Source organism: Momordica charantia (genome assembly GCF_013281855.1).
Source record: "Momordica charantia cultivar OHB3-1 chromosome 3 unlocalized genomic scaffold, Mcharantia_2.0 BLBB01000003.1, whole genome shotgun sequence".
Lineage (NCBI taxonomy): Eukaryota > Viridiplantae > Streptophyta > Magnoliopsida > Cucurbitales > Cucurbitaceae > Momordica > Momordica charantia.
In genome coordinates, this window is record NW_028275161.1 from 1,592,720 (window position 1) to 1,617,284 (window position 24,565).

The following is a 24,565-nucleotide window of genomic DNA, read 5'->3' on the forward strand; positions in this document are numbered from 1 at the left end:
TTATTATATTATAATATTTTTATAATATTTATTTTTAATCCACTTTTAATTTGTTATATTAATTTTAGTGAGTTATAATAAATTTACAATTGTGAATAGAAATACACTTTAGAGTTTTAATTTAACACATTTATAAATCAATGCACAAAATATTCCTATACATAATATTCCTATGCATAATAGAATATCATTTTTTATCTACTTTTAATTTAACGATTACTAAAGATATGTTATTCCCTTTAAATGAAACTCAACAAATAAAAACGTTAGCTACTTTTAATTTAACAATTACTAAAAATATGTTATTTCCTTTAAATGAAACTCAACAAATAAAAACAATAGCATTATTGCTTAACGTTAGTAGGAGATAACTTTTTTTTTATCTACAAATATGAGAGAAAGTTGATTAATCCATATTACATAGAATAAAAAATCACAACAATACTAATTGTAAAATAATTTATAATATTTATAGGAATGATTTAATACCTGAATTTCTCAGAAATTGTTTACCTTAATTGATGCTTGAGATCAAATTGTAAGATTTAATGACTTCTACTTATAAAAAAACATTATTATGCAACTCTTATAAATAGAGCGCTCAACGTGTTACGCCATTGTACACTATGATGCTACTAAATCTAATATAAAAAATTTAAAAGAATTGATCAAGAAATGAAAAGAAGCATAAACTAAGGAAGAGAGCTAAATTATGGTGGGAAGAATAATCGAGGAACTCATATATATATATATATATATATATATACACACACACGATGGATATAAGTTGAAAAACTTTTGAGATTCCAATATCTTTTGAATTCCATTCATTTCAATTAAAGTAAAATCATAAATTGTTAAGAGTAAATATAAGTAACTTTTCATATTCAATATTTTTCATATTCATAACTTTTATGTTTTTATTAATTAAAGTTATTAAAAATAATAAGAGATGACATTCTTAATAAATTAAAAATCGATAAGTGGATAGAATAATCCAAAAATGTTTTTCCAAGATGCTCATTTTTAATTTTTAGCATTAAGAACTTATCCATTTTTCTTTAAAATAATAAATACTCATAAATTTATATCTATAAGTTAATTTTACTTATCATATTTGGGTATTTAATAAATAAATATAATAATTACTGTAATAAAAATATTATATTATAATATTTCTATAATATTTATTTTTAATCCACTTTTAATTTGTTATATTAATTTTAATGAGTTATAATAAATTTACAATTGTAAATAGAAAAATACTTTAGAATTTTAATTTAATACATTTATAAATCAATGCACAAAATATTCCTATGCATAATAGAATATCATTTTTTAGCTACTTTTAATTTAACAATTACTACAAATATGCTATTTCCTTCCAACCAAATTCAACAAACAAAAATAATAGCATCATTGTTTAATGTTAGTAGGAGATAACTTCTTTTTCTTCTTCCTTTTTTTTTCCTTCCTTCCTACAAATAGGAGGGAAAGTTGATTGAATAAACCATATTACATAGAATAAAAAATCATAATAATATTAATTGTAAAATAATTTATAATATTTATAGGAATGATTTAATACCTGAATTTCTAAAAAATTATCCACATTTGATTGATGTTTGAGATCAAATTGTAAGATTTCAATGACTTCTATTTATAAACAACATTATTCTGCAACTCTTATAAATAGGGACGCTAACGTGCTACGCCATCGTGCACTATGACACTACTAAATCTATATGTATAAAATTTAAAAGAATTGATGAGCTAAATTATGGTGGGAGGAAGAAGGGAGGAACTCATACATACATACATATATATATATATACATATATATATATACATATATATATATATATATATATACACACACACACACACACATGTAGAAGATGAATATAAGTTGAAAAACTTGTGAGATTCCAATACCTTTTGAATTCCATTAATTTCAATTAAAGTAAATTCATAAATTGTTAGGAATAAATATACGTAACTTTTCATATTCATAACTTTTATGTTTTTATTAGTTAAAGTCATTAAAAACAAGAGATCACATTCTTGGTAAATTAAAAATCAATAAGTGGGTAGAATAGTCTAAAAATGTTTTTTCAAAATGCTCCCTTTTTAATATAGTATAGATATAGATATAGATTCTCCAAAAAAAAAATAAAATTAATTTTATTTTTTAATAAACAACCACGAGAGGGGTAGAATTTCATGAAAAAAAAGTTTATTTAAGTCTCAACCAATTGGAAAAAAAAATGTCTAGTTTAAAACTAAAAATTGTTAAAGAAAAATAATAAACATGGATTTCAGAATTAGAACAATATTACCAAATCATACAACCTTATTTCTGGGTTATTTTCGAATGTATTATTCATTTATCTATTTTTGTTCATTTTGTTAATCTGTTTTTAATATAATTTCAAAATTAAAATTTAATTCTTAAAAGCCACTTATTTATAATTCGAGTTGATATTTAAATTGGTATCGAGAAAAATTTCCTTATCGTTTACGAAGTGTTCGTAGGAGGGGTCACACTAGTTGTGATTGATTTTGCCCCATAACATATATTATTACCTTGTAAGTCTGTAAACAAAAACTTGTAAAAACTCATTTACAATTAAAAATTAAAATAAATATTATAGTATATATATTATACGTTACATGAAAATTTTTTTAGTACGACATGTGAGGGTGAGGGGTCGAAACTTATAACCTCTTAATTTGAAGTATATGTTAATTATCGTTGAGTTATGCTCGTTTTGGTAAAATTACGTAGGTTTTAGAATCGGGTTAGTGGATTATAATAGGTAATGTATGAATTTCAACTCATTTAATTTTTGAAAGAATATAAATAACGTTATTTTGAAAAGAAAAAAAAAAGAGAGAAATCTTGAGTAATGGCAAATGGTGTAATTAAGTATTAAAACCAGAAATATAACAAAACGAAAACTCTTGGAACCCCTTCGTCTCATTCACTCGCCTGACACAGAGCCGAGTAATGGCGCTAGCAGTCTCCAACATCTTCCACTGCCCCAAAATTCGGGTTTCTCAGAGGCAGTTTCATTCCAAATCCTCCGTTTTTCATTTACAGTCGTCGTCAATCAGGTAATGGATGTGGTTATACAGATTTGCGGCTTCAATTTCTATAGACTTTCATGATTTTACTCTCCAGCCGTGTTTGGTTGCTTAGAAAATCTGCGGGACGGGATGTTTTGTTATTGGAATTTAACTGCTACCCTATTTCATTTCGTGGGCTTATCTTATCTCTATATGAAAATGTTTTTGAATTTCTTAATCTGAAATTTTTTCTCATAAGCCAGAGTCTGATGAATCCCGAAATTCTATTCATCTGCTTAGTAACTGAAGAACCCCGAAAAATACATAAGTTCAATGATAAGCAATAGCGTGTTCTTGATAGTTCATCTATATGCTTAGAGCTTAGATAATGTTAGTATTTCGCGTCTTCAAGTTTTACTCTCAAGTCGGATATGTAGATGGATTTAGTGCTTACACAGTATGAGGTTTCATGTATACATAATTGCATTTGATTCTTCAATATTGCAACAATTAATCATAACACAGTGAGTTTAATATATCAGATTTAGAGAAATTACGCGAGAGAGAAGAACGGTTATTCGTGCAGCAGCTTCTGCAGCAGGAAGTTCTAGTCCAAACAGTGACTTCAACCCGTATGAGGTAGTTGAACTTGTTATCTAGTTTTCAGCCCTCAAAGGATTACTTGAAAGTTGCAGAACTAAGGCTTTTTTTTTTATTATTTTACCGAATGACTGTTTTTTTTTTTTTTTTGTTTAATATTCCTGTCATATTAGGTTCTAGGTGTAAACCCAATTGAGGGATTTGACATGATTAAAGCAGCATATACTAAAAAACGCAAGGAGGCTGAGAGGATGGGAGATGAAGCAACTGCAGCCAGAGTATGTCATCCGCACCCCTCTCCCTGTCTCTTTTGGTGACCAAAGTCTTTCCATGGGCATGACTTTAGGTGGAATGTTTGAAGTCCATCAACAAGTCATCAAGTTTGAAATAAGTTAAAGTTGATAAGGGTTGATAACATTAAGGAAACAGGAAAGTGAACTGTATGTTGGATTGCAGGCTAAAATTAAAAGTTTTGTGTTATTTTGAATAGGTAAATGTAAATCTAAGTTGGGATTTTTATGTTTGTTCAGGTCCTTGGATTTAACCAAGCAACCAACCTGGGATTTTAAAATATCGTACTTGATTTTTGACTAGCAATTACCAAATACTGTGGAGACACTTGGTAGTTCTGGGTTCAAAACTTACAGACATGTGAATTTTAGATGTTACCCAATTTTATCCTTCACTGGCTTTCAGATGGTTTTTATTTGATAAGTGAGTTATCAGATAATATATCAAGATTTAGTTCCTGGTTGCATGGTGCGACATCCATCTGTATGTTGGTGGGTGTTTTAATATGGAAGTTGCTGTGTTTTGCAGTAAATATATGGGCATTTGAGCACTTTTAGTTCTAGGTTCTTATAGTAGTAAACTTGATATTGCCAGCTGGAGAAAGCTTATGACAAAGTCATGATGGCACAATTCACAAATCGGAAGAAGGGTGTCACTTTTGGCTCGGTGAAGGTACATCAACGAAAACAACACTCACTGTTATTATGCTGTTTTTATCTTGGGCTTCAAGAAATACCTTTAAAAGCCAAATGATTGTCAGTTCATTATTAAAAAATGAAAGGAAATATTTGTTTACTTAATTTTAGGGTCCATGAAGTTGTATGTTCATGTAAATTACATATATTTTGATTATATGTACATGCTAAATGTGATGGTGAGCAGTTACCACTCCCATTTTTTCTCTGTTCTCTCCTGTCTCGCCCCTGTATTAATGTAGATTATTTGTCATACACGTCTTCATAGTGTGTAGTTTGCATTGTTTCCCCCAAGTTTGTAAAACTATTTCCACAGAGGGAGGTAAGTTGTTTTTCAAGCTTGTTTTGGATGCTCTCTCAATGACATTAAGCAGAACACTGTTATACTTATCGTTGAACTTTGAGTGCTTATTTTCATGTTCCTGCAGAACCTAAGCGAAAATTTTACATTACTTTTAGATTTTTATGGCTTGTATTGTATTCATTATTGAGATTAATGGCCTTTTCTTATTTGTGGTAAATCTTCTTGATAGTCGCTTGAAAAATGCAGGTTTCAAAGGACATCAAGTATGCTGATAATCAGCCAATTGTACCATGGGGGCCAAGGTTTGGTTTTGTGTTTTCATTATTATTTTTTATTTTTTTATTTTAAAAAAAATTAGCATATGAATATCATGAAAGTTCTGAAGTCGAAGCTGGCTATGGCTTATTATTCTGGCTATATTTTCTCAAATTTTTAATAACCAGCCTATTATTACACTGAAAGTACATCATTATCTTTCTAGTTTCTAGAAAATTTTTGATCCCTAATTCTTAAACCTTGTCCATTACATAGATCTAGATTAATAAATCTTTAGGAGTTCATGATTTTCCCCCTCTTCTGACATTTGCATACACATACGGCCGCTCTGGCATTTATCCGTAGATTGACAGTTTTTAATATATTATATAGAAGGTAGGTCCTTATAATCTCCAACTATTTGAGTTGAAATTTAACTAATATTCTGTCACAATGTTCCAGATTTCCACTGTCGGATAGTTGAAGTATTTATGTGCCTTAATCTTTGACCCTGGATAGAAGTTTGTTGTGGTCAATGGATATTGATATGGTTAAAATCTCATTATTTATGCATTTTTATTATTCATAAACACGTTTTCAGATAATTTATATGTGTATATATATTATCTGCCAAAGATAAAGCAGTTGCTTCATTTTTTCAGTTAATGACATCATCTATTTGATATGTATCATCTGTTTATCTAACGTAGATTCATATTTTTCTCTAATATCTTGTACAATGTCCCCATTGCTCTTCTCATTCCTTTGGATAAACTCTTATTTCTGAAATTGAATGCATTTCCAGGTCTTCAAAGTCCAGCCCAAAAGATATGCAAATCAATATGGCAATATCTGCTGTATTTGTAAGTAATAAGAGATGGTTGATCATCTGAGTCTTCGTTACTTTTGTTTCTCCCTTGATTTGATATTGGATTACTAAGATGTGTTTACATTCTCATATTTTTTCTTTCTACGTTAATAAAAATGTTGCTTTTTGAAGGTAAACATCTCTTTTCACGTTATTCTGGCTTCAAGGTTATGACACAAGAGACAAGTTTGCTTTAGTGTAATTGTTGAACCAGGAAAAATCCAGTTTCATTTTTGCCTTTCTTTATCATCTCGTTGAGGTTGTGTTTCACATGATTTCTTCTTTTTGTTCCTCGTATATCTGATTGACATGACAAGTTTTTTCTTTTTAATTTTTTAGGGGAGCCAATGGAGATTGAAGATGATACATTTGTGATTGATGAAAATTAAATCATTCTTTTTATTGCTTTCTGCAGACTGCTTGGGTCCTTATCAAGCGCAGTGCTGAATATAAACCTCTACAGTTCTTGGCATTTGCTTTTGTTTATCGGATTTTTGAAAAGCTGAAAGCTTTTGAACCTCCTGTATCGCCATCATTTACAGTATGTTGAGAAACGATCCTTTTTTCTTTTCATTTTTCCGGAGAATACGGAGTATCATCCTAATGTTGTAATAACTGTTCCGATTTGTGTGCACACAGCATACCCATATATGATATTTGATATGGACTGCAGGAAGATGGTGAGGATTCAGGACGAGGAATACGAATGGGAAAGCGGTTGCTTCGATCTCTTGCTCTAGTGTTTGGATGTATTGCTGTTTCCTCTTTGGTATTTCATCTTTTCCCTACTCAATATTTGGGCCTCTATGCATTGCATGTAACAAATATAGTGATCCGAATGTCAGTCTTGTGGATATTTTAATAGAGCAAATAGGAGCTTAGGGTTTTATTCTGGTTGTTTGTCCCTCTATATTAGATGCAAGCAAGATGCATGATCTTCAAAATCTAATTTTCTTCAATTTTTTTGGTATACTTTTTTTCCTCCCCAGTTTCCTTCCCTTGTAACCTAATTATTTTGGATAATTTATTGCAGGCATATACTGGTATTTTGAATTTCATCGAGTTCGTGGGCAGCTATATTCCAGCTTTTCTTTACAACAACCAGGTACTTGCATTTTTTTGTTAATTCCAATGTACATGATAAGTTGTTTTGCATATACTTGTTTTCTAGCCAAAAATAGGCCTGCTGTTGGGTTGGGCTATTGTACACAGTGTAAGTGATTTCGGAAAAATCCAAAATGATTTTCAGAAATGGACCGCTCTTGTGGTACTTTATAATTGATCTCGCCTCCACTATAACTATCTTCCATGAGAGAAATTAGTGACCTTGACCTACTTGCTCTGTTTCATGCATTGTCAAATAGTTGCCCTATACCTGTAATGCTCTGTTTCATTAAAATCTTTTACTTCTTTTGCCATGCGTGAACGAATGACTTAAAAGTTAAAATATCACACAGTGCCGAGATAGATGCACGGTACATTGTGCATGCGATTTATCGTTTTATGTATTCACAGGAACTATTGATCACCAGTACATCAGCTCTAATGCTTTACATCATGGCGTCGTACTACAGATGATGTTCTTCAGCATGAACTATTCAATCTTGCAGCCAACTAGCGCAATTAAAACGATTTTGATAGGTTGTTGATTTGGCTATCAAGTTTTGTAAAATGAGGCAGAGTTATGATGTCAGTATCGAGGAAATGTAATGCTAGCTTCAGAAATTTTATGTTCAATGCGATATACATCGACCATCATATGTAAAGAGGTTCCAATTTCTTTTCTTACTGATATAAAGTTATAAACATCCTTTTGGGGATGAAGTTTATGAGTTTAAAGAGTTTGCAGGGATTGTAGATTTTTAAGATTGGATATTTGAAAAGAGCTTGTTCTTCAACTGGAGTTCTTCTGCAATTTCTCTGCATTTAGTTTGAAAATTTGCATAAATTTGAGCGTCCCAGTTTGAACTCCAGAACGGCTTCTCGAGGCTTGTCAGTTTTTCGTTCTGATCTCTTGTGAAAGGCCAGATAGGTATTCTAATTCCATCTTCTGTTGTCATTGTTCTTGGATTGAAAACTTGAATACTCTTCCACTTTTTTCCCACTGTTATATTATGTGAAACTATAAGCTAATTTCCATAGTATTGGATCAATCTTATTGGGTATTTCATTGAGTGAATACTTTGAATGTTTGTTCTGATCATGTTGAGAGAGAATATATTGAAAAGATCAAATTTACTTAAATTTATTAATTTGATACAGGTGCTTTATAGTTTGATGATCCATTTTAAATTTAGTGTCCGGATTGTCTTTGGATGACTGATATATTATTTTTTGTTTGATATCCATAATAATCTTTACATTATTTGCTAGAATTGCTTGTATTTTGCTTTTTGGACGGTTCTGATTAAATTTATGAAGCAAAGAGTTAACATCAACCCTTCAATTTGGCTTGCAGCCTTTTTGGATTAAGAATGATCTATATATTAGGGATGTACACGGGTTGGGTCGGTTTAGGGTTATTTTGTGGACCAACCCGAACTGACAATTCACCTACCCAATCTAATCTTTACGGGTTGGATTGAGTTGTTCAGGTATTTGAATAGTCCTATTATATGTCTTTATATGTCTTTATTGTCATGTTATGATGGTAATAGTTTTATTTATTATTTTCTTAGATGATTCAGTTATACCATCTTTTCGATATGAAACACGATTCGGTGGCTGAGGTTTTGAATTCCCAAGGTGAGGGTCCTTTTGTTTCTTTGGGCCTTTCTCGTGCCCTAACGAATCGGGATACCTTAGAGGTATCCACTTTGCTTTCTTTGGTGTCTCAGTTTTCTGTGTGTTCCTTGGGAGGGAGGATGTGAGGATTTGGACCAACAGTCCGTCCAAAGGTTTTTCTTGTAGTTCTTATTATCAAATTTTGAGCTCCCTGTCTTCTTCTTCTCCCTCGACCCCTTGGTTCACCTATCTATGGAAGATTAAAGTTCCAAAGAAGATCAAGTTCTCCGGATGGTAGGTTATTCTTGGGAAAGTTAATACCTTGGATCGTATCCAGTGGATGTCGAGTTTTTGCCTGGGTCTGCAGTGTGGTGTGTTCTCTGTAAGAGTGCCTCGGAGAACCTTGATCATTTGCTGTGGACTTGGCAATTTGCTCAGGATCTTTGGCATCGTTTCTTTTTGTGCTTTTGGATTTCCTGGGTCCGTGCCAGGAATTGTTGGGCGATGATGGAGGAGGTGCTTTTATCTCCTCTTTTCGGGATCATGGTCATTTTTTGTGGCAGGCTTGCTTTCTAGCTATGTTATGGGGTATTTGGCTGGAGAGGAATCATCGAGTGTTTAGGGGGTGGAAAAGTCTGTGGATTATGTTTGGGACATTGTTAGATTTAACACTTTGCTACGGGGCTCGGTTTCTCATCTCTTTTGTAATTATTCGCTTGGCCTTATTCTAGAGCCCTTTTCTTTAGGGGACTTCCTCGGGTTGTTCTTTTTGTATGCCCTTTTTAGGCATTTTGGTGTATTTTTTGTATCCGTTTCATTTTTCTCAATGAAAGTACTGTTTTGTATAAAAAAATAATTTTCTTAGATGATTATTTGTCTTGGTAATTTATATTTCTTTCTAAGTTTTAAATGTTGAAGTCATACCATGTTTTTTTTTTTATATTTAAAAAGAAGTCATATACCATGTTTTATAGAAAACAAAAAGCTATAATTTGTTTGACTTTCAATTTTGTCTTTTATGTTACAAATTTCAATTTAATCTCTAACGAAGAATATCGTCAAACATGAACAATATAAAGGTAAAATGACATAAAAATATATAAATTTTATAGGTTAAGACATCTTAAACACCCACACCAATCATTCAAAATTCAATGGACGCCGTTTGAACTTCACAAGTTAGTATAAAATAATTTACCAACTTGGACATATTACCTGATTAAGACATATATCTATCTTAACTAAGAGTTAGAGGTTCAAATTTTCATTATGTTGAACTACAAAATATGTATCTATATATAATGGACGATGATCTTAAGACTAACTGAAAATATATTTAACGAAAAGTTGTAGATTCAAATATCTACTCTGCAGGTAAAATAATTTTATTTTAGGGATGAGAAAAGGGAATGTAAGTGTAATCCCCTTCTCTTCGATCTTCATCCTCCGATTTAATTTTTTCCGGATAAAATTAGTGGTCTTTTCGTTCCTACATAAATAACAATTTATTAACTATCTTAATAACAATTTATTACACATCTTAATGAAAATGATTGAAAATAACAAATATTTTATCTAAAATATAACTTCGAAAGGTACATTTTTTCTTATATATTTATTAGTATTTAATATATATATATATATATTAAAAAGGATGAAGTGAGATAAAAGCAAGGTTCGAAAGGTCGATGTCGATAAAAATGTCGAGGTCCCGATTTTATGGAAATGTTGATGTCAACAGAAATATCGATGTCGACGGATATTTGAAGAAAAATCACGGAAACTATGGAAATTGATGGAAATTTTTTGATTGGTTTTTAGCTTATCAGCCTGCTTTTATGTCTATCCATGTTTGAGTTCTTTGACCAACTATTGATTAATCTACCCATGCTCCCACTTGAGGAGTTTTCATGTAGAATAAAGATAAATGCTCAAGTAGTAAAGAATTAATCAAATATCACATGCTAGAACCAAAAGCAAGTAAATATTTTCTGAAATGTAGGGGCAAACGTGATTTGAAACGAAGTAAATGATATAAGCAATTGCCAAAAAATTAAGCCTAAACTATTAACTAGGCAAAAAGGAAAGAAATATTGTCCTGTGTGATCAGGCCGTCACGCATCATCTTGAGATGGCGTAGTAGCATCCGTGCAAGACTCACTGCTCTCTCCTGATTCTTGCTCGGGTGAGTCTGTCGTTGGAGTAAATTTCTCCAAAATGTCTCGTTGATACAACCGGTCTTGAGTTTTGTCAAGACTCTGTTTTGAATGGAGTAGTTCTTCTGCGCTCATATTGTTTTGAGCTCGAGTCAATGCTTCTGAGAAGGTTGTTGGAGCTCTCTTTCTAAAAGAGAATGACAGCTCTTTATCTCTTATGCCAGATAAGAAAGCGAGTAGTGATATTTTGTCGGTAAGATCTTTGACTAGTAGTCTTTCCTCGTTGAAGCAAGCCACATATTCTCTGAGACTCTCAGTTGATTCTTGCTTTATGGTCAGGAGATAAGTCATAGGTTGACTCCTATTCTGCCATCCAACGAATTGCGTGACAAATGGATGGATCTCTATGTGATGACAGAAGCAATCAAGTGCAGAATGTTCTCTTTCACGTTAACGGGCACTGCTCATATCTGGTTTCGACAATTAAGAAGAAAATCAATCTTCTCCTTCAAAAAATTGGCCGAAGCATTTATAGTAGGGAGTTTGAACTTTGGAGTGATCTTTTCTCTCATTATTTCTTCCACGAATGGGGAATCTGTTTGCTCTATAATCTCCTCAAGATTGTATCTTCTGTCTTTTCGTTTTTTACAGCCTTTCTGTATGCTCATGTCGGCTAAGCGATTTTTCTTTATGTAGCGTGGTGTTCTTGAGGCCTAGTCGGGTTTCCCGTCGACGGTAAGTATCATTTCGTGGTTTGTCGTTCCTTCCCTTTACCAGTTTACTCCGTGCCAATGGGCTGTTCGTCGACTCCTTCGCGTCTCCACTCGTGGGAGCTTTACCCTTTCGTGGATCTCGTACCAATGTTGGTGCTCTCCTCTTGTTGCTCAAGTCTCTCAAGAATGAGAGACATGTTTCGGTTCACTATTGCCATCTTCTTTTCTAAAGTAGCCCACTTGTTCTCCTGCTGCTCAGGAATTTCTGTTTGTTGCTCTTTCTGCCTTGGAATCTGTCGCCTTGTATCACCTAGGGCCTGCTCGGGAAATTGTCGACCTATTTCACCCTGTCTCGGGTAAAGGCAGCCTCCTAGTCGAATGACGTTCGTTGCCAGCATGTTATGGTTTATTTCTAGAATTCATGTCGATTTGTTTTTCTCAGGATCTCTCCTGGATTTTGTCGATTCGCTTCACCCTAGACCTTCTCGGATCTTGAGCAACTCTCGGTCGACTTGTTGATCGTCTCGACTTCTGGACCTGAATTGTCGCTTCTCGGATCCGAGCAGTCCTCGGTATTCGAGCAGTTCTCCGTCAACTTGTTGATCGTCTCGACTTTTGGATCTGAATCGTCCCTTCTTGGGTTCGAGCAGTTCTCGGTCGACTTGTCGATCGTCTCGACTTTTTGATCTGAATCATCCCTTCTGGGTCCAAACGTTCTTAGTTGACTTGTTGATCGTCTCGACTTTTGGATCTGAATTGTTCCCCACATACGGCACCAATTGTTGATGCGTGAATTATGCTCTCCCGGTTCCTTCCCAGGTTCGCACCAAACTTGATAATCAGGGAACAGAGGACCTGCAAAACCAATTAAACCTAAATCGGTGTAACTCCAGTCACATGAGCTCCGATGCCTAAGTTAGCAAGGAGAGTTGATGGATAATGGAGTTAGAGTGTAGAGAGTAGGGTGTTTTTGCTTACCTCTAGGGTTTGGCTCCCCCTTCCATTTATAGAAGTCGAGTTCTCATCCCTTTAGGGTTTACCCCAGTCGAATCCGCATACATCTCAATATTCGGGTTCGCTCGTTCGTTGTGGGCTTTAGGTCAAATCGAGAATCAAGGCGGGATCTTCGAGTGGGGCTGCGAAATGGTCGGGATGAACCGCTACAGTTCTCTGTCGGAGGGCTGAGAACTACTCGGCGCCGAGGCCTGGTCGGCACTGAGCACTGGTCGGCCAGGGGCCGGCTCAAGTCGTCAGGTGCCAGCCCCCCTTTCTTGGTTCGTGCTTTCTCTCGGATTTCCTCTGGTCCCCGTCGCTTGGTCTATTCTTCTTTTATCTCCCCATAACATTACTAAATCTTTATATTAAAATGCGAATGTTGCATTGAATAGACTAAGATTACAATCTTTGAGGTTGTGAAAAATTATAGATTATACTAGAAAGATGATGAAAATATAATAACGTAATAAAGAAAAAGACATTTAAGTCAACATGTCGACATTTCGTCGATATTTGAGTTGACGACATTGGCGGAAAAACGACTTTTCTCCTATATATCAACGTCGAGCACCTCGACATGTCGCTCGAAATTTGAAACCATGGATAAAAGCCTAAAAGGTATATTGTTTTCTCAAAAAGGAAATTCTCGTTCTTGAAATCAAGAAAAGAAATGAGACATGGAAAGGGAACGCTTCTACTGGAATTTGCATTTAAGGTATTAAATTTTCATAAATATCTCAAACATTTTTATATATTAATGGGTTGGACTCTAAAATGAAGAGTGATTGACATTTACATATTATTGCTAAAAGACCAACAAAATATTATAATAATATATTTATCAACAAGATACCATACCATACCATAATAGTAATATTAGTATTAATTATTTTAGACTTATTTAAAAGAGTAGAACGTGTCTCTGTTCATTTAAATATTTAAGCAATAAATCTAAAAATAGATAAATCACCTAAACTATTAAGACAAGTAAGCTTCCCCGGACTATCCCACCTAGACGATCCAAAATCGAAAAAAGAAAAAGATTAAATAGAAATGAGTTAAAAATAAAGGAAGGATGAAAAAACTTATGAGTAGGAAAGCACTACGAAGAGCAAAAAGTCCACAGATTATGAATCTTTCTATAATCTTTTCAAAAATATCCATGAATATCGATATTTCTATAAAATTAAGATTTCGATATTTAAAAAGTTGGTAAATAACATAATCCAAAATCAAAAGGATTTGTATAGAGTTTTTATTTCTTTTTATTGTACCTTTTTAGCAATTTGCATCGTCGTAAAGAAAGTGAAGGGAGCAACAATAAGTTGGAAGAAGCTGCAAAACCACGTCATTGATCCATTTGCCTCATTTTCTAATTGAAGCAAGTTAGAAAACCTTTAAAGTTCCAAAATCAAGAAATAAAAATTGAATTTGTCCCATGGACCACACCTATCAAGAAAAAATATTTTGTTTTTTGTTTGTTTTTAGTATTATTGTTTTTTAAAAATTAAGCTTATTTTTTACATTTTTATTTATAATTTTATCACCTCCAGAACACATTTCAATTTTGAGTCAAATTTATAAAATAAAAATAAGTTTTTGAAAAATTTTTGTTTTAAAATTTGAATTAAATTTTGAAAATACTTTTAAAAATTATATAACAAAACAAAGAAATACATAAAATTTGGATTTGATTAAAGAGGTTTTTCTTTCAACCCTTCGAGGTTAAGAAAAAATAAAAAAGAAAATTTGTAGCTATTGCACAACTCTTGAAAGAAAACGACACATAATATCACGTACGTAAGTCGTGAGACGATCTAATAGTGGAAGAATTTATGCATTCCGATGCAGAGGTACTTAAAGACGTGACAAAACAGAAATTGGGGACAACATACACATTTTACTCAACTTAGTTTTAATTTCTCTTAAATGCTACCTCATTTTTTTTCCTTTACCTATCAACCTAATTTTTTTTTCTCTCTCTCTCTCTCCATATCTACCTAATTTTCTTCTTTTAGTTAAAATTAAATGTCATTCTTACTTAATCTTTTTAAAAGTCACTCTTACCTTTTTTTTTTCTTTAATAATATTTTACTTGAAAAATAAATAAGATGGATGAAAACTTAGGTTTGTTCAATTTAATTTGAGATATATATTAATAGAAGAATACAAAAGAAAAGCATACAAAAGTGATATTAAATTGAAAAATATTACTCATGTAACACACAGTGGTTGTCCTCTTGCCTACAATTTCTGTTAGGGAAATACAGTGGTTCTAATAGATTGTTGCGACAAACACATTAAATCGTGACCAATAGACTCGTCTTATCCCGAAGTCGTTTCCCTTTGATACCATTGATATGAAAATGCATTTGATAAATGCGATTTCACCACCCTACTTTTGTAATTACTTCCAAAACTGCATTTAAATTTTTTTTTAAAAGTACACATGATTTAAAAAGATAAAAAAAGTTTCCCATTTAAATAATTAATGAAAAATACTAATTTGGTCTCAATGGTTAAAGATCCCACGTTGAAAAAAAAAGATACCTCACAATACTTTATAATAAACATGAGCTATGCCAATTAATGAATATTAATATGATATCAGAGTCAAAGGAGCCCTGATCTTGATGGTGTAAATGATCCCACCTTGAAAAGAAAAGGGACCTCAAATGTATATTTTTCATTTGATTTTTTATTCTTATTTTTCTATGACAATTTCAACCCAACGCTATATTCAATAAATTTCTTGAAATATAACAATAACTTCATATTAAAGAGTTCTCATTATGTATAGAGTTTGTGCTAAAATTTAAAAAATAAATATCAAAATGATCACTTTTTGAAAGTATAAAAAACAAAATGAACAAATAAAAGTATAAAGACTTACCAACCACTGGATTAGAATCAACGTTTTCGGACTAACGTAGTATTTTAACCTAAATAATTTTATAATTTATAATTTTAATACTTTATTGGCAAAAATATCGAAATCGACAAATATCCATTGGTAGGTTCAATCGACTACTAAATTCGTTGCTTAAATTAAAAATGCTTCGCTCTGTATCAAGTATCAATCAAGTCCACTGACTTCTTTTCAAGGACTTTTCACCTTTCGCTCTTGAGAGCGGATTGCGGTTTGCTCTCCTGAGCTCGAGCTCTGAGAACGAAAATGGAGGCCATGGACTGCATCTACAGAAACCCTAGCGCACCAATCGAAGCCAGAATCAAAGATCTTCTCTCCAGGATGACACTGAGGGAAAAGATCGGGCAGATGACCCAAATCGAGCGCACTGTGGCCACTCCCTCTGCCATTACAGATTTCTCTATCGGTACCTGTTCCTCTACCTTCCTCGATCGATTTCAGATTGAAATTTGGTGTTTCGTTTCGTTTTGTTTTTGCATTTCTTCGATTGATTGTTCGTTCGTTTGTTGTGGCCGTTGGATTTTGATTCTGCAGGGAGCATTCTCAATGCCGGCGGTAGCGCGCCCTTTCATAACGCCTTGTCGTCGGATTGGGCGGACATGATCGACGGGTTCCAGAAATCGGCGCTACAGTCGCGTCTTGGAATCCCGATTATATATGGCACTGATGCTGTTCATGGCAATAATAATGTTTATGGTGCTACCATTTTTCCTCACAATGTTGGGCTTGGAGCCACCAGGTTAATCAATTTCTCTTTATACTTTTTTTTTTCTTTTTTTCATACGTGAATTTTATCTGTTTGTTTAAAACGAAAATCTAATAGGTCTTGAGGCTGTTCGGTAACTGTTTCCATTTTTGGTAATTTTTTTTGAAAAAAGAAAAATAAAATTACATTTAGTAATTATTTTTCATGCCTATGATTCTCTCATATAATAAATTTGAAAGCTAATTTCACTCTGCTAATGATAAGACAACAATTACTTTTTACTTCAGCAGAAAACAATTACCTTTTACTTGAGGTTGAATGTTGGGCCCCATTTTTTGCATTCATTGAACTATTTTTTTTTACTATCAAAATTAAAATTTTTAATGTTTTTTAATATTTATTGTGTGATAAAATAATGTTTTTATTTATATGTTTAAAAAATGGAAAACAAAAACTAAAACAAGATAACTATCTTGTTATTAGTTTTATTTATAATTATTTGATTTCTTATAAAAAATATTTTAAAATCCAAACAAAAGTTTTAAAACTTTATTTTTGTTTTTAAAGTCTGGCTAATAATTCAAATGTGTGTGAATAATTTACCAAATAAATTGAAAAAGTAGGCATAATTTAAAAAAATACTAAAAATAAAATTGTTATAAAATGGTGACTTTGTTGTTCTCAAAATTAAATTTGTATACATTTTTGAGAAATTTTCTTAAAAATTAAAAACTAGATTTTTTTTTACCACAATTAAAAACTAGAAATAGGTATGCTACCAAAAAAAAAAAAATAGAAATAGGAGAGGAGAAACAATAACATTACCTAACAACGAGCCGAATTCTCAGCATCAACTTAGCTCAACTCAACAGTTAATGCACCCCTATCTCTACATTTTTTGTACTCGGATAAGAAAACAACACCTAATTTCCAATTTCACCTTGAAAAGCACCGTAAAATGTCTTGGGATGACTGAGAGTTGAGAAAATGTAAGTTGGCGAATGTTTGTATCCTTCTTACTCCATTGACGCGATGCAGCTGCGATTTTATGTCAATTTCCAACTTTTGAATTCTCACTGTAGACCATTTCTGGCCATTTGAATTGAGAGATGTATGTAACTATATTTAGTGCCAATGAAATGTAATTTGGTATTGCCCAAGATTAGCATTCGTCAACTTTTCCCCACATGAAGAAAATCGAACTTATATAATGAAGTCGATCTTTTTCCAAGCTGTCTAATTTTTAAGAAATGCAGATGTTGGCTCGTTTTGTTTTCAAGAAAACAATAAATTGACTTAAAGTGCCAACTTTGAGCTGTCCTCTCTCTCTCAAATTGTTTTATTATTTGTTTTCCTCTGGCTTTATCAGAATCTCAGTATACTTTAAATGGATTATAGAGATGCTGATTTGGTCAGAAGGATTGGGACAGTAACAGCTCTTGAAGTTAGGGCGAGTGGTGTTCACTATGCATTTGCTCCTTGTGTTGCTGTAAGTAGTCATGCTGAACTCAAATTATATAAGAAAGTTAAGAATTTTGAACATGGTTTCCTAAAAGAAGATCTTTATTTGTTATAATTTGCTATATTCTTCCCTTTGGATATTCTATTAGAGTGCAAGTTGTATTCACTACAAATGATTACTTCAGGTATCGAGAGATCCCAGATGGGGAAGGTGCTATGAGAGTTACAGTGAAGATACTGATATTGTTAGACAATTGACTTCCATAGTTGAAGGCTTGCAGGGGAAGCCACCCGAAGGATATCCAAACGGCTATCCATTTGTAACTGGAAGGTATAGAGAAGTTTTGTCCATATTTCCTGGACATGCTTCCTTGACTCCCCTTTTTGACTCCCCTTATGTTTGATAAAAGAATTTGGCCAAATAGCATAATCATAATACGGTTAAATTATAAGTTTAGTCCCTGAACTTTTAGAGATACGTTTAACGGGTTCTTGAACTTTATAAAGTGTCTAATAGGTCTCTGAAGTATAAAAGATATTTAGTAGGTCCCAAGATATTTTATCAAAATTTAGGGATTCATTGAGTAGGTCCCTGAACTTTCAATTCACTGACCTATTAGACATTTTTTAAAATTCAAGATTGGTTCTTGAACCTTTCAAATTTTTGTCGAATAGGATCCAAAAGAATATTAGGGACCTATTAGACACGTTTTAAATCTAAGGACCTATTAGATTCAACAATAAAGGTTTAGGCACTTATTAGACACTATTGAAGACTTATCAAACACAATTCTGAAAGTTCAAGAACCAAACATGTAATTTAACTTATAATAACCATAAGAAATTTGTATCGACTTATTTGTTTGAATTACAATTGATATTCTTTCCCTGAGTTTCTGTAAGATCATCCGTCACCTTGCTCCTTATGGCCTTTAGGTCCCTTATAATTGCTACCTTTTTCTATTTACCTCAGAAATAATGTCATTGCATGTGCAAAACATTTTGTTGGAGATGGGGGGACTGACAAAGGTGTCAATGAAGGAAATACCATTTCATCTTATGATGACTTGGAGAGGATCCATATGGCTCCTTATCTGGACTGTATTGCTCAAGGAGTTTCCACTGTTATGGCATCTTATTCTAGCTGGAATGGACGTCCGCTGCATGCTGACCGTTTTCTGCTGACAGAAGTTTTAAAAAATAAGCTTGGATTTAAGGTACATAGGACAGCGATAGTTTCTTCCACTTAATTATTGTGTGTGCCTTTGTCAGACTCAAATTTGCTTCACCAGTTAGAATTAACCTTTTAGTTTATGCTCATACCTATTATTTGGATATGCCAAAAAAAGGTGTACGCAAATAGAAATGACTAAAGGAAACCAATGACTCTCTCTCCTTAAACAACCTATCTTCTCCATACTTAGTCATCATTTTAGATTATCCAATCCTGAGAAATACGAGCTATTGGTAGGGGTTCAATCTATTAGCAGGTATTTGTTGAATGGCACAAAATCTGCTTAGAGTGTTTATGCATTGTAGTTGTCCTCGGAGTGAGTTGTAGTTTTCTAATAGATTATCTTTCCCCTATGCTTTGGTTTTGAGTAATGGCTGTTATTCTGTTGGTATTACTTGATTCAGGGTTTTGTGATTTCTGATTGGGAAGGACTTGATCGTCTTTCTAAACCAAAGGGCTCAAACTATCGGTTTTGCATTTCCTCCGCGGTTAATGCTGGAATAGACATGGTGCATCCAAGGCTCAAACTTCAAATTCATATTTTATTGGTTTCTTGAGTTTTTCACTGAAAAGGACTAAACTGAAATGCAGGTGATGGTGCCCCTTGGATATGAAATATTTATCAACGACTTGCTAGTTTTGGTTGAATCTGGGGAGGTTCCAATGGCTAGAATTGACGATGCTGTGGAACGAATATTAAGAGTGAAGTTTGTTTCTGGCGTTTTTGAACATCCTTTCAGTGATAGATCATTGCTAGACCTCGTTGGTTGCAAGGCAAGTTTCCAACCCTTGTCCTATACAAGTAGCTGTTCCTCAAAAAATATCCTCTTTTTTTCAACAAAAAACAAAAAAAACCATATAGGTAGTTATAAGTTTAATTTTTAAAAAATAAAATGATTATCAAATAGAATGGTAGTAATCGAAACACTTGACGTTGAACCAACTGCATGTGTTGTAAAAAAGAAGGAAAAAACAAATACGCGGACTGTGTTACAACTCATTTACAAAGAACTCAAACAAGGTTTTATTTTTTTATTTTTATTTTTTAATTAAAAAAAGAAAGAAACACAGAACTCAAACAAGTTGTGCTTACTTCAAATGTTTTCTTTACTATACATTACACAAAATTATCTTTTTAAGATTTTTCTTCTAATCTCCCCTTCAGCTTCACCGAGATGTAGCAAGAGAAGCTGTCCGCAAGTCATTGGTTCTGTTGAAAAATGGAAAAAATCCAATGAAACGCTTTCTTCCATTAGACAGGAACGCCAAGAAGATTCTTGTTACTGGTTCACATGCTGATGATCTTGGATTTCAGTGTGGAGGGTGGACAGCTTCTTGGGATGGGATGAGTGGCAGAATCACCATCGGTATATAACTTGCTGCATCTATTCTTAATATAGATTCATATATTCTTCCAAATCTGATTTCGTGTTTTTTTTTAGTGATTTTTGTTTGGCACTTGAGAGTAGGCATTTTCCTTGACCTCTCTTTTATGCTCTATTATTCTCCTACGAATTCACCAAGATGCTGGAACACTTTACTCGATACTTAGTTGGAAATGTTCTCAGGCTTGCATTTATTATGAATTCTCTCTGTATTATGAATTCTCTCTGTAGAAGACTCAAGGTACCTCTATGACTACCATCTCATGATAAGGTTAAAATACTATTTTGATACTATACTCTCGACCTTGTACTATTTCGACTCTCGTACTTCTAAATATCCAAATTTAATTGTTGAACTTTTAATAAATTTAAAAAATAATCCCCACCATTAGTTCAGGGTTAACTTTCAAGTTCTTATAGGTCTTCCTTCTAGAAATTTGGGAAACAATTCCTAGACAAAATATATATATATATATATATATTTTGTCCAAAGTCATATGGAAGTTCACCTCAAATTAACGACGAGGACTATTTTTAGATCGAAAATTATAGGGATCAAAATGATATTTCAACCTTATTTTAAGTAGTCCATTGTAGGTAAGTCCATCTTTGTAGTCCGTGTTTGGTTGCGTACTAATGTATTAAACTCGTCTTTAGTAGTACTGGAATAACTAAGCTCCAATCCTTCCAGAAAGTGAAAAAAATCTGATCCTAGAAGTAGCCAAACTTGAGTAAACATCCTTTTATACCCTCCTGCAGTCAACTTCCTTATTTTAACAGCATAGTTTGTAAAATCTGCTGTGCTGAGATATTTTTGGGGCAAAATGTTGTGTGTGTGAATGTATTACTGAACTCAAATTACTGTTCTATTTATTAGGAACCACCATCTTAGATGCAATCAGAGAAGCAGTTGGAGACCAAACAGAAGTAATATATGAACAATATCCATCAGCAAACACTTTGAATGATCAAGATATATCTTTTGCTATTGTGGCTGTCGGTGAAAGTCCATACGCCGAATTCACCGGGGACGACTCAAAGCTCATTATACCCTTCGATGGCAGTGGCATCGTAAAAGCAGTTGCTAACAAAATCCCCACACTGATGATTCTAGTATCTGGAAGACCCTTAGTTTTGGAGCCAACAGTAATGGAGAAAGTAGAAGCTCTCATTGTTGCTTGGCTCCCTGGAAGCGAAGGAAGCGGAATCACAGACATTATCTTTGGAGATTATGATTTCACCGGTCGATTACCCGTTACATGGTATAAAACAGTCAAGCAACTGCCAGTCCATGCAGAAAATAATTTGCAGGATTCGTTATTTCCTTTCGGCTTCGGGTTATCGTATGGTAAAGAGAAATCTCCTCAGTAATTGAACAGACTTGGATCCACAGAGCTGATCAATAAATTGACTGCCCCTCCTTGATATAGGTATGGTTTATCCAAGTCTTTCCACTATTATTCCCATTGTTGTACTGACAGTTTGTATGCCTTGTCTTTGTGTTGTGCTGTTCCTTCACCAAATCTGGCTCAGATCCATGTAGGAATAAGGTATGGAGTTTGTATAATAAAAAATGATAACAGGAGATTATCCATATTGCTGTGGCCTTGTTTGATAAATCAATATATAATTTATATTGGGGCAAACTTGCTAGACTTTTACGTTTTACATTTTAGTCTTCAGCCTAAAAACAGAAGCAAATATTTTAACCATTGAACTATACTCATATTATAATAATATGACGGTAGATTTTTATAAAGAAAGATGTTCACAGTTTTATTTGGTTTTTCACTAAACTAAAAATTGAAACATTGACGATTAGTTTGCTATATATTGTAAATTCCACACCTATTTTGATACCAAATTTTAATTAAATATTCAAATTTGGAACAATATTGTTACACACCTATTATATTACTCTTAAACATGATATTTTCTAGTGTGGAGTACTTTTGACATGGTAAAAGTGCTTTTGACATCCAAACATAGCATTATTATTATTATTTTGACAAGAAATCGAGTTTTCATCTCAATAAAATATACAAGGGCATTAAAAAAAAAAGAAAAAAGAGAAAAAAAAACCAGTCCAACAAAAGGAAGACAGACCTGCCGAAAATGGCCCCAATCTAAAAGAATACCTAACTAATAATTATAGAAATCCTTGGTAAGGAGGCCTACAAAGAAATATTAATTCTTATAAGCTCTCAAGTAGTTTTTCAAAACCTCTTTTTAACCCTCTAAAAATTCTATTGTTTCTTTCTTATGCCCAACAAAATGGTGAAAAAACACCTGCCAACTAATTTTGCCCTTTATCCCGAGGAGGGATACAACAAAACCCCCTCCTCTATCACTTTGCATTCTCTATTTCTTGTCTCGGAGATTTTGAACTGCAACATTAATTAGATGTACATTGTTTCAAATAGATTACAAAATAAAAAATAAAAAGAGCAAAATCTCCATGGTAGCAGAGACCCATTCACAATGAAATCACTGGCAAGCCAAAATAAACAAATGGGAACCAGCAAGATTTGAAAGAATCTCAAACCTTGGCTTGAAATTAGCATCTGCTTTCTGTTGGCCCCCAAACTTCAGTTTCATTTCCAGATTTCTTCTGCAAAACCTAACATTTGGGAAGGTCATTTGGAGGAGGAAGAAGAGACTCCTCTGGCCCTTTGCCATTGTCCACTAGAAATGCTATCTTCAGTTCCGATGTGGTGTGCACATCCAAATGGCAATGCATAAACCAAATCCCTGCCAATATGAAACAACAAAAACCCCACAATTTTCACAACACATTCATTTCAGTCACTTTCTTTATAAAAAGACCAAATAGATTTTAGTCTGTCATTTTTCCGACTGTTTTCAATCAAGTCTTTCATGTGATTAAACATGGAAAGAAATATGAGGTGTGCATTTTGAGTTCAAGCTGCGGTGGGAGTTTGTGAACTTTGTTGCAATGGTGGTGGCGTTTTGGAGGGACAGGCCGGTGAAGCTGGTAGGGTTAGTATCAAGTGTGCCTGGATAATGTAGAGTGGCAGTGACAGTCACATTATCAACCGCGACGATGGGGTGTCTATAAAAGGTGATGCCGATACTGCATACTTGCCACTTTCAACGTCGGCTGTCAAAAGGGCGTTTGTCGTTTGGCCAGGCGCTATGAGGATGGTGTCGATGCTGAAGGGTTTCGTGTATGTAGCATCGAGTTCGACCACAGTGAGCTTGTGCCTAGCAAGCTTGAAAAAGAACTCTTTATTCAGTGCAACGTTGATGATTTGCAACAAATATGTATTACCAGGTTGTATGGAGAAACCAAATATTTTCTTAAATCATATATTAGGAGTGTCAAAATTGCATCACTAAAGGATGCCTCATTAGCAGGAAAGCGGGAGATTTTCATTTTAAGTGAGATTAAATATATCTTAAACTATTAGCTTTAGCTTTTGACTTTAGTATTAGTTCAACATGGTATCGTTTAAACCCTACCATAGCAATGCTATTTCTTCCCCAATTATTAGTGCTAATTTCTAAACTCACAAACAAAGAGAGAGTGTTAATCATATATATATAATATAATATAATTTATCAACTTAAGCTTTTGAATTTAGTGGTATTTTTAACGAATTCCTAACTTCTTCATGCTAAATGCAAAAGGCATTGCCTCAAACAGAACAAAAACATGCTCCAGAATTTGCTTTTAAAGCCTACATTGCAAAAGGCATTGCCTCAAACAGAACAAAAACATGCTCCAGAATTTGCTTTTAAAGCCTACATTTACCTCGTGTGGGACAACCATGGGGACAGGCCCAGGGTGGCCATTGATGGTGTGAGCCATATATCAGAGACATTAGGAGCCAAACCAGACTTAGTAGCCTCATTAATAACAGCTTCAACATCAGACTTCCACCACTCACCTAAAAGTAGAACAATAAAAAGCATTAACAAAGAGTTGGTTGCGGCAATTCAACAAACACCTACAGTGCATTAGCAGAGTTCTATAGGCTGGCCCATCTGCCCATGCCGTTCTTACCTGTCAAATTCCATGCCAATGATATATTAAATAGTTTAATGATTTCTATATTCTATTGGCAAAAATATCAGAAATCGACAAATTTCCATGATCGACTACTAAATCATTGCTAGAATTAGAAAAGCAGCGCTCTGTATCAAATCCATTGACTT

General features: G+C 33.4%; 2 protein-coding genes and 1 long non-coding RNA gene across 5 annotated transcripts; 2 read left to right on the forward strand and 1 right to left on the reverse strand.

Moving 5' to 3' along the window:
* The first annotated feature begins 2,958 nt into the window (after positions 1-2,958).
* CJD1 (Chloroplast J-like domain 1) lies at positions 2,959-7,980 on the forward strand. Its single transcript, XM_088122077.1, has 10 exons — positions 2,959-3,117; positions 3,612-3,708; positions 3,843-3,947; positions 4,555-4,632; positions 5,206-5,261; positions 6,020-6,077; positions 6,498-6,623; positions 6,756-6,851; positions 7,116-7,187; positions 7,598-7,980. Exons 1-10 carry the CDS (start codon positions 3,011-3,013, stop codon positions 7,658-7,660), a joined length of 858 nt encoding a protein of 285 aa, XP_087978203.1. The 5' UTR covers positions 2,959-3,010; the 3' UTR covers positions 7,661-7,980.
* Positions 7,981-15,722: 7,742 nt separating this feature from the next.
* On the forward strand, positions 15,723-22,032 carry LOC111018971 (uncharacterized). Of its 2 annotated transcripts, XM_022295250.2 has the most exons (9): positions 15,723-16,006; positions 16,135-16,339; positions 17,705-17,795; positions 17,953-18,098; positions 18,741-18,984; positions 19,406-19,510; positions 19,593-19,775; positions 20,167-20,368; positions 21,264-22,032. In XM_022295250.2, the coding sequence occupies exons 1-9, from the start codon at positions 15,847-15,849 to the stop codon at positions 21,755-21,757; spliced, it is 1,830 nt and encodes a 609-aa protein (XP_022150942.1). In that variant the 5' UTR covers positions 15,723-15,846; the 3' UTR covers positions 21,758-22,032. The 2 variants fall into 2 exon arrangements, with proteins under 2 accessions (XP_022150942.1, XP_087977788.1); XM_088121662.1 differs by lacking the exon at positions 15,723-16,006 and having other exon boundaries at positions 16,197-16,339; positions 17,676-17,795.
* Positions 22,033-22,516: 484 nt separating this feature from the next.
* On the reverse strand, positions 22,517-24,487 carry LOC148212141 (uncharacterized). 2 transcript variants are annotated; one of them, XR_015789729.1, is made up of 3 exons: positions 24,162-24,487; positions 22,932-23,619; positions 22,517-22,773 (listed from the first exon to the last, which is right to left on the reverse strand). It is a non-coding gene; the product is annotated as an uncharacterized LOC148212141 (long non-coding RNA). The 2 variants fall into 2 exon arrangements; XR_015789728.1 differs by having other exon boundaries at positions 22,767-23,619.
* Between the last annotated feature and the right edge of the window lie 78 nt (positions 24,488-24,565).